This window comes from Macrosteles quadrilineatus, unplaced genomic scaffold (assembly GCF_028750875.1).
Source record: "Macrosteles quadrilineatus isolate MER2022 unplaced genomic scaffold, UCM_ALF_1.0 Scaffold_3__2_contigs__length_128488019, whole genome shotgun sequence".
NCBI lineage: Eukaryota > Metazoa > Arthropoda > Insecta > Hemiptera > Cicadellidae > Macrosteles > Macrosteles quadrilineatus.
This window is the reverse complement of record NW_026542596.1, coordinates 101049101-101059646: the sequence shown is the minus strand read 5'-3', so window position 1 is coordinate 101059646 and position 10546 is coordinate 101049101. Positions and strand designations below refer to the sequence as shown.

Sequence of the window (10546 nt, the reverse complement as noted above, 5' to 3'; positions counted from 1 at the left end):
ATTGTGAAGTGAGTTTAATGCTTCTATACTTTAAACCAAATTAAATTTGTTTACCATCATTTTTATTTTTGCAGACAAAACACTACTTTCATAGAACAATGGTTACAGGGATCCCAACTATTATTTTGTGGCAATATTCATTGTAAAGAGCAATATTAGATATCATCAAAGTACCTTGTGCAATACTTTTGTTTCCAATATGTTTTAAGACTAGTTTTTGTTATTTTTAGCACACACAAATTTGAAAAAGAAAACACCAGAAAACTCGCCTGAACATAGAAATGAAAGTTCGACTAAGAGGGAGATTAAAAGAGAGGGATTCATTGTCAACCATATAACCTCCTCACAACAAAGTAATGGTGAGTTATCTCAATTCCAAAGATTTGATATGTTATGTTTATTAACTGTAATATTTTACCAGCTTAGAAACTTTACATTGGAATTAATCTAGAACATTTGGATAGTCTTTCTTTTTGACTTGGTTTTCTTTGCACTGTTGCGTCACAGTTGTCAGTAGATGACTGGCTCTGGCTAGTGGCAGTGTGGCTGGCATTTGCTCTGCTTAAAGGTCTTAAGCAAACTTAATATTTAATTCTCCTTTGAACATTTTAATTCCTTTGCAACAATATATATAATATTTTTTTGTGTTTCTTCGAAAATAAATGATTTTTTTTTTTTTTTGCCCGAACAAATCTTTGACCCGAATCGGTATCTCGGACCTACCGCTGGCCCGACCCGACCCAAAAAATGCGGGGACCAGCAGACCCCTACATTTAATATATTGTCTCGTTCTCATACAACTTCAAAAATATATAGTTATTCAAAATTGACTGTGAGAACGCTTTTCACTTAGTATGCATCACTGAAATTCATACTATAATGGCTGAGGTTGAGCAACAAATAAGTGTGATGCAGGGAATCGAGCCGATATAGAAACTTAGAAAACTGAAAGTTGTCAGTGAGTTTTTGTGACAGGGAAAAGTCTGTGAATTGTTCATAATTTTTGTACGACTAGGAATTAGGAACAATTGTCAAGACTAGGAATGAGGAACAATTGTCAACATCATATGCTGAGCATCTTTATTAAAGTTGTTGTATTTGTTTGAACCTTTCATCGTTTTTAGAAAATCTCTACCGTGAGAGATTAATAGTGTTGCTGAGACTGCATGTGATGTTTCAAAATGATTGCGGCAATCCCAAGAAACGTTCTCTAGTGGATTTGGATTTTTTTATATTCAAGATTGGAAATTCCTGGATTTCACAATGATACTAATGTTCATTTTACCCTACATTAAACCAAAACCCATAATTATATACACAATAATGAAAAAAACCTTTTTGTATGGATCTTTGTCTTTTTAAATTACAGAAATTTAAGTTTTTAAATCTACAAAAATCCTGGAAAACCTGAAATTACTTGTGTTAAATTACATTACGATGGTTTGCTGGACACCCTGGTAGGCGATACAATTTGTGCATTACGAAATCTGTTAATTACAGATAAAATTACTGGAAAACCAAACAGATATTTGGTTATAGTTCGAACAATCTGTGTTATTGGGCTGAAAAAACTAGTCTCAATTACTAATTGATGGTTCTCAATTTATGGTTTTTCAGATGCGACAGCTACCAAAGGTCGTAGTTCAAGGACAAGCAGTAGGAAATCCTCGGCTACTTGTGTTGAACAGCAGAAACCTAAGAGTTTAGTTAACTTGGTAATTAAAAATGAGGATTCTAACACTCTTTGTACTCCGGTTGCATATGGTGAGGTCCTTTCTTTGTTTGGGAAATCCCATCCCATCGGTGTGTGTACACACTTCCTTCTTCCTCCTTTACAGTAGTTGTCTGTCATTATTTTTGTATTTGTGTTTTATTTTCATTGTATTTTCTTCTATATTTTTTCTGTTTTCAATAGCTGTTCAAAGCTGTTTTTATTTGGACTTTTTTGTAGCTATCAAAATCATGCATTTGAAAAATCCTTCCTGTGTTCCTTTCACAACAATTTCCTGGGTCTCTGATGGTTTGCCTGGCTTTTTAACCTCTTCAGTTTTTAATCTCTTTCCAACAACAATTTACACTTCTGTTTGTGTCTAAGCTGGGTAATGCCTTGCATGGTTTTGCATGACTTGATTAAGATTGCTCTAAAATTAATTCATAGTGCAATCGTGATTTAACAATGGAATTCCCGAGCTGCAACTGTGTTTGTGTGACTGCAGCCTCTGGTATTAATCTGAAGATTTGGAATTACACTTTAACTCAGGGTTTAAGCTGCGGTAGCATTTTTAGCATTTTACTATACACAACTTAAAAATGCTACATTGATTTGCAGGCTTTAGCAAATTTGCTAAAAATAAAATTGAAGATGTAATTTTTAAACATGTAATAGGCTATTACTGGCAATTTTTTTAATGTGTAAAGAATAATATTTTTTCTAAAAGTTGTATGAGAGTTTGTAGCATTTTTGCTAAAGCAAATTTCACCCCAGCCTATATCCTGCTTTAACCCTAGGCCCCAAACTGTCATATATCAGCCATCAATAGTAACGTATCATGCTTTCATTTACAATTTTCCATGCAAGCATTTCAAAGGTAAAACAGTTGAATGTTGTGACATTTGAATGTAAAATGTGCTGCAACCTGGTACTCAAGCTTAAAAATTCTACGCTGGGGTTACTGTTAGGGTTTACTAGTAATGTCAGTGCGGTTGGCCATTTATACTTTAAATAGCTGAGTAATATAATGGATCATGTCCTTAGCCAAGAGTAAGTAATGTAGATCTAGGGTTGTAATGACCCCTAGTTCAGAACGTAAGTTTTACTTTTGAGGAGTTTACCGGTCTATGGGAGAGTCTACCTAAAATAGGCAGTGAACAAACGGGTGAAAGTTAATGGGTTGGTTTTTTGAGAGTTCCACCTCAAATAAAAAATTAAACTATTTCTACTAACCCTAACTGTGTGTGAGTGACTTTTTTAGTTGTATTTAAGACGAGGAAAACAAATTTGTATAGATAAATCAGTGAATAATCTCAGAGGCTCAAAAGGTTACGGTTGAGAGTACACTTTCCTCTTCATTTTAATTTATGTAATGTAGAGGTGTGCGTCCGGCTCGATTTTTAGGCTTAGTCTAGCCTGTAAGGTTGAGAGGTCGAACACTAAGTCAGAAAACCGAGCTTTTATGATTGCGTTCAGCAACTGCATCTGCAAAGATTGTGCAATCAAAAATGTCACGATTTTGATGCAGTTGCAGATGACAACAATGACGTTATAGTGGGAGACGATTTTAATGTCTACATAACTGCTGGATATTTTGCCTTGAATGCGGAGACGGCTATGTTGTCTTTACATATCTTTCAAATAATAATGTTTATGCTAATGCATTAGTAAGTCCATTTCAAATTTTAAGTTATTTTATATTTAAATGTTATTTTATATTGTTACCATAAAAACTTTCAGAAATGTTGCCTTTTGAACAAAATAAAATTAGGTGATGTTTATTCTAATTTTTTTCTTGTTTTGTAGTCTTTTCATGTACTTAAAAAAGTTATATTCAAATTACTATGCATCATAACTTAAGATTTTATTTTGAAAAAAAGATTTGTGATCAATAATTATATGGCATTATGTAAAATTCATAATATAAAAAAGCTGTACGTGCAAGCTTTTTTCCATAAGCTCAGCTCAGGATTACACACCGAATCCGACCTCAGATGGTCCGACCGTTGACACAATAGGCTTCCGCTAACATAACATCATTACATAATATCATTGTCCAAAAAAATACAGTACCCAGAAAGTGTTATAAAATAATTTTGTTTCTTAAGTCTAATGTGTTAAAACTTTTTGTATATTTAACTATTTCTGTCCATTATTTATATGCAGTTTAGGCTAAAAAGTTATTGTTTTGAAAAATCGCAGTTCATTTGACAAAATAAAATGGAAGCAAAACAAAGGAATGTCGAACAAAGCTTCAAGGTCAAGCTAACCGTTTGCACTGACAATCGTCTGCTCCTTGGGCCTACACATCTGTCTGCTGTGCGCTTGCTATGTCACAACATTTTGTGATTGGGTATTTGTTAACCATGGCAACTTGTTGAATGAAGAGAAACTCAAGAAAGAAGAGAAGAACAAAGAGAAAGAATAAGCTATGTTTTAATGTCATTTTTATCTTTATCTTTGATTCAATATCACATGACCTTTTACTTTCAAAGCTAAGCAAATTAGGGATAAAGAACAATGCACTTAAGTTACTGAAGTTTTACCTTTCCAACAGAAAACACTTTGTAGAAATAATTCACCAAAACAAAAACTGTAAAATGCGTTACCAATCCTCTATTAGAGATGTGAAATTAGGAGTGCCTCAGGGGTCCATCTTAGGCCCTTTATTATTCATTTGTTACCTTAGAGACTTTCCCCAACTCAGTGACTTGAGTGAACTTTGCCTATATGCCGATGATACTAATATGAAAATCACTGCGAAATCAAACGATGAAATTGAACTGAAGGCAAATTCCGATATAGCAGTGTTAAATAATTTGTTTAGTTATAATTATTTGCTTCTTAATCCAGGTAAGACAAATTTCATTTGTTTTCAAACTCGAGAATTAGGGGATCAAAATAAACCAATCATCAAACTCGAGAACACAGAAATTCTAAGTATGGACAACATTAAATTCTTGGGATTGGAAATTGATAAAATTATGAAATGGAACAGTCACGTTGAAAAGTTACTTGCCAAAATCACATCAGGATTATATGCTTTATTTAGGTTGAAACCCTTATGTGAAAAACAAACTCTAAAAGTTGTTTATTTTTCATATATCCACTCAAGTATATCTTTCGGGATTTCACTTTATGGTGCAACTAGTGATTACAATTTGAATTCTATTCTAAAAAAGCAAATGAAAGCTATTAAAATTATCTGCAATTCAGATTTTGAAACTTCTTAAAGAAGATTTTAAATCAGAAAATATAATGAGAATTTACGGAATGTACTTTTTTGAAAAAATTTTATCAGTAAAGGACAGACTTCATGATTTGGAACGAGTTTGGGGATAGTCATAATTATTTCACCAGAATTTGGGAAAACCTTGCAATTGGCCACCATAGTCTGAAACTTTTTGAGATAAAACCCATGTATGCGGGATCAAATTTTATAATAATCTCGCAAAATAAATTAAAAAGATTTCTCATCAGCGAGGCTATTTTTTCTTTTGAAGAGTTGATTAGTCACTGAGGTTAAAAACAAATTCAACCTAGGTTATGTATTTTTTGTTTACAATTGCATTCATTTTGTTTGGCTTTGCTTTCTTTGTCTTATTTTAAAAAAAGTGGGGAGCGAGCTGGCGTAGTGGTTAGAGCGCGGGACTTTTGTCCAAGAGGTCCCGGGTTCGATCCCCGCCAAATCACCAATGTATTTTATCCATGTAATAATGCCGCAACCCCTAGGTTTAGTCTGAAATAATGTGAAAAACAATACCAGGCTCGTGCTTAGCGTCCTACGACAAATAAAAAACATAAATAAAAAAAAAAGTTTGTGCAATTTTGTTTTTATTTTGTTGTGTAAGGAATGTTTAATAACTATTACTTGCAACTGTTGACACTATTCAATGTATTTCTATGTACAAGAGATGAATAAGTAGTTTTGAATTGAATTATCGGTGTATTTTACGACTGTTGTTATAATGTATAAGTAGGCTACTTTTATTTTATACTTTTTTATGGGTTAATTTTAAATGTTTGGAATTTTTTTTAGTAAAAGTTTGTGAAACCTGTGATTTTAAACATAGCAGTTTTTATAACTGAACCATGGTTAATGACCTAACATAATTATCATGATTGTGCAATAGCCTACTATAATTCTATTTTGAGGATGCAAATTATCATATTTAAGTCCATTAGTATTAGGTGTTGTTTGTTTATGAGTTAGTAATGACTGTTTTATTTCATGTTAGATTAACCGTGGTTTTCAGTTATCTGTTCAGTAGTCTATTCAAAGTACAATTAATTTTACTATGTTTTTATGTCAGAAGAACTATTGTGAAAACAGATTATTTCCTGGTGATTTTAGTGTGGATTATCCATTGCACACACATTTATACAATACTGCTATAAAATATAAAAAATGTAATGTTGTTTCAGAATCGTTGAACTCAGTCAACATAATAGACAGCCCGTCCTTAGAGGAAGAAGAAAGCCAGGAGTCGGATGGACCAGTCGATGATTCCCATCTGAAGGAGATCTTCATGGAAGTGATCTTCGGTTCAACGCCCAGTCCTGCAGTAATGTCTCCGGGGCGACCTGTCAGAAATAAATCCAGACCAAAGAGGGACAGTGATTTCATTTTAGGCAGTCAAAAGGATTTTGAAAAAGAAGATCAAGATATCAAGGTGACGTTTAGTAGGAAAAACTCAAAATCTAGTGTTCCCAAAATCGGCTCAGAGGCAAGTTCCAGCCCAAAGAAGTCAAAGTGATCCTCAGCTAGACTTGGGAAAGTTAGGTAGTAGATTACCTTACTATCTTCAAGGGTATGATGTGAGTAATTTATTACCTTCAAAGAGATTCCTTGACTTTTAAGTGGTAGTTTTCACAAATAAGTTTTATTATTTTTTCGTACTGAAGAGCGTCGGAGAAACTTATTTTTCAAGTCAGGTTGTTTTGTGATTGGTTTATTTGGTTTGTTGTGATAGCATTGTATCTTGTAATCATGTTGAGAAACTCTATTTTTCTTACATATGTTTCGCATTTAAATATAATATTAAGTGATAATTTATTTCTATATCAGTGAGAAATGCTTCATTGTTTTGTTCAATCATGTAAATATTGTTGAAACTAGCATTTATTATCAATGGCACCGAAGATGGTTAATCGAGAAAGTTTGAGTTGATTAGGAGTTAATTTTGATAACAGAAATATTTGAGCTATTACTTTTCAACATATTTAGAATCAGTGAGAAATGCTTCCTTGTTTTTTTCGATCCTGTAGATATTGTTAAAACTAGCATTTATTATCAATGGCCGCAAAGATTGTAAATCAAGAAAGTTTAAGTTGTCCGATTTGGAGTTTGTTTAGATAACAGATATTATTGAGCTCTTGTAACTGTATTTTGATAGTTTTTATTTACAATTTTATTGAACCCAACACTAAGTTCAATATGAAACTTCACTGGATTTTACTGGACCAAATAAGTTGCTTTTGTAACATTTTTAGTTAAATCAAATAAAATATTAAATTAGCATTTTTCCTATTGTAGATGAAACTCCAGTTGTAAATTGTAAATTTTGACTTTTGTTCTGTTACGAAACAAAATAGTTCCTGGAGTGTAAGCAATATGTTGTTATATGAGAAGGCGTCTTTCTTTGTAAATTGTAAATCATTTGTTTGTGATATTATATTAGTCACTACCAAGTACCAGCTGGATTGTCCGGAGATGATAACTCTGTGAGTCTGTACCAGAGTCAGTTGTAACATTCTGTAGTTATTGTAAATTATAAACTCTGTAAATACTGGTCAACCAAGTATCTTTTGGTAGTTTTCCTTAATATGTGATTCATTTAAGCCAGAATTAATTTAATTGTTCTAGTTAAAAACAATTTATAATAATAAACTGGATGTTGGTAAATGTGTGTTGAGATCTTCATTACAAACCCAGCCCAAGTATATTGTTTTTGTATTCGGCATTGCACTCACGGGTGTAGGGTTGAGTTATTTTTACATGTGCGGGTTTGAATCCGGTATGACATGTGCAATCCATATTAAGCTTGATAATGTGTTCCTTGACTGGTGTGGAGGGCCCACCTTAATAAACGGTGTCTAGTTTGGGTGGAAGTTGATTGAGTTATAGGGATAGCACACAACACCTGTTTTGCTTCTTTTTTGTTTACAGTTTTCTTTTTAGCGAATTTTCTATATAGGGAATAAGCTATTACCGTAGTACTCATGGTAAGACCTGGATTCGGGACCGATTTACTTTTAATTTTTATTTAACTTTTAACACAGTTAGCTGTATCTCGTCAAAGTATTCTGTTGTAGCAGCCGGGCGAGATAGACTTGTTTTATATAGTATTTTAGTAAATATTTCGCCTTTTTTTAAATTAACATTTTTCATTTTCGTCCTGGGCTCCAATCCTGCCAAATCACCAATTGATTTTATTTAAGTGATAATGCTGCAGCTCCTAGGTCTAGCCTAAAGTAACGTGAAAAACAATCCTGGGCTAGTGCCTAGCGCCTTAAGACAATTTTATTTTTATTTTTAAAATTAAAAAAATAAATACCGGTAAATAAAATGTTTAATTTGAAAAATTTGGTAATCCGAAATGGATCCGGTCCCAACCTCTTTTGAATATCGCGACTCTACTGTACATATATCTATATATTAATTACGTATGCCAATTATTTGCGTCAAAATTGTGAACTACTGGGAAGTCGTAAAATAATGGAAGAGGGCTCAAACTTAAGATAAAGTTACCTTACTTATTACAATTAAGACTTTTTAGTTACGTCGTAGAAAGTTCAAATCAAATGATTTACTATGTAATTTGAAAACTTGTGTATTATAACTAAATCAGTTAGCCTAAGCGTATGATTTCTATCATACGCTAAGAGTACAATTTCTATCATCATAGGTGATGGCTCAAATCAAAGGAATTTAACTTAGAATTTCTGAAAAAATAATTAAGTTTTTTCTTATAATTTGAAGGTTGTTGTGTTGAAGGAATATTTAACATAAGATAACAACATTGACTAAATAAACGATTCAAGATTAAATGGAAAACTTCTGCTTTGTTTTGATTTCAAAACACATGTTAAAGAAAAGATTTGTTCAATTTTTTTTGTAAAACTACTAACATTTAGGTTTGAGATTTATTGTAGTGTTAATCAACATTTTGTTTGAAGTGGGATAACCTAGAAAACCTGGGAATAAAGATTAAATAGGTTGGTACAGATATTTATTTGCAAGTTTGCACAATAGGCCTACATACTTTTGGTCGAGTTTTCGACCACGGGGCAAGCTCTAGTTTCAGTTAAAAAAATTAAAATGGCCGCTATTTTTAAATTTTAAGTTGAATAAAGATGATTTTTTTCTAACATGGATACGTTTTACCTAAACACATAAGTTACCAAGTCTCAAAAACATCGATTGAAACAATTCAAAGTAAAAATTACAAAATGGTGGATTTTGGATAAAATGTCATTTTATATTTATTTTGACCCAAGAAATCACTACATAAATGATCTCTCCACCTTTTTTCAACACCCCCTGTATTGTGTCACGTATGTTATTTTATTTTTTTCTATTGAAGAATTTGTATACATATTGTTACCGTATATATTTTCTTTAAGAGAATGAAATGGAGAATAATAAAAAAATTAGCTTTTTTGATCCTCAAAAAGTCCAACCAACGCCTTTTTTAATAATATAAATCATGATTGAACAGAGAAATGTATACGAATAAAGAACGCAAACTAGAAAATGAACATAAATATGGGCTTTAATCTAAGATACCTAAAGGAGTTAAATCGCCTTTGTACTGAGGAAAGTGACAGAATACATTTTTGATCAAAACAATTTGAACAAAGGAAAGATGTTGATTGTTGTTCCTTTGTTTATGTACTCATAGTCTGTTTTCGAGTTACTAGCAATGATACAAACAACACGTGTTGGTTTGTAGTTTCTGTGATGGATGCTTGATAGCCCAAGTCAACAATGGTACGTCGAGTTCCAGTAAGGAGACTGTCAACCATCAACACCATAAAACTCGCCAGCTATGGTGTATATTTCGTAAACATGGACTACGGCTAGACACACCCACAAACATCAAACCTATACCCCTACTGTTCAACCTACCTTATAGGCACTATTATAAGTAAAACACTAATTAACGCATTGCTGCTTTTCTACTTTGGCATGTAACACATCAGATTGTTGACTGAACTACCATTTGTTTTTTTTTTGTTTTTTTTACTATAAATATTATTTAAATAATTAACTTAATACATTTATTAACTTAAGAATTGAAAAGTTTCTTCACCTATGTCATATCTTACTGTATCGTTGTATTGTATCTTTGCAGTATGATGTGAAAATGTCATTGAAAGCTTCATGCAACGATTGATTTAGTAGTTTATAGAAGGCATGATAGCGACAAAATCCTGTGCGTCTCCCAGTTATGGAAAAATCATCATCTTCTTCCGTGATCGCAGCAAAAAATCGAACATCTTTCTTAGTTCTGTAGACATCATAACTGTCTCCCACATTCCACATTCATAAACAGTCATCATCGTCCTCGGCAGCTTTTAATTTGCAACATCTTCCCAAACGTTTAAAAATATTAATGCCCCAAATTTTTGTAATAATCCTATCCCAATTTTTGATTATCTGAATGTGTCAAAGGCCCAATTGGCCAATTGATTCGGATGGTTGGAATTTTTCTATAGTGAACTGTTGCTCTTGTGAGCAAAACCAGGTAACAAGTGGCATGTAGTTTTCTTGTTAGAAGTGGGCTTTGTTAATCTAGTACAATATATAGGTAGAGATAACAAGTGACATGA

At 32.6% G+C, this 10546-nt stretch overlaps 1 protein-coding gene across 3 annotated transcripts in view; it reads left to right on the top strand.

Moving 5' to 3' along the window:
• LOC128989583 (uncharacterized) overlaps positions 1 to 7618 on the top strand; it is a 32776-nt gene extending 25158 nt beyond the window's left edge. Inside the window, exons 9-11 of one of the 3 annotated variants that reach the window (XM_054411496.1) lie at positions 231 to 359; positions 1618 to 1764; positions 6137 to 7618. In XM_054411496.1, the coding sequence (XP_054267471.1) occupies positions 231 to 359; positions 1618 to 1764; positions 6137 to 6468 (608 nt within the window). In that variant the 3' untranslated portion in view covers positions 6469 to 7618. The remainder of the gene's footprint in view (positions 1 to 230; positions 360 to 1617; positions 1765 to 6136) is intronic. The other 2 variants (XM_054411498.1, XM_054411497.1) reach the window with 2 other exon arrangements.
• Positions 7619 to 10546: the final 2928 nt, after the last annotated feature.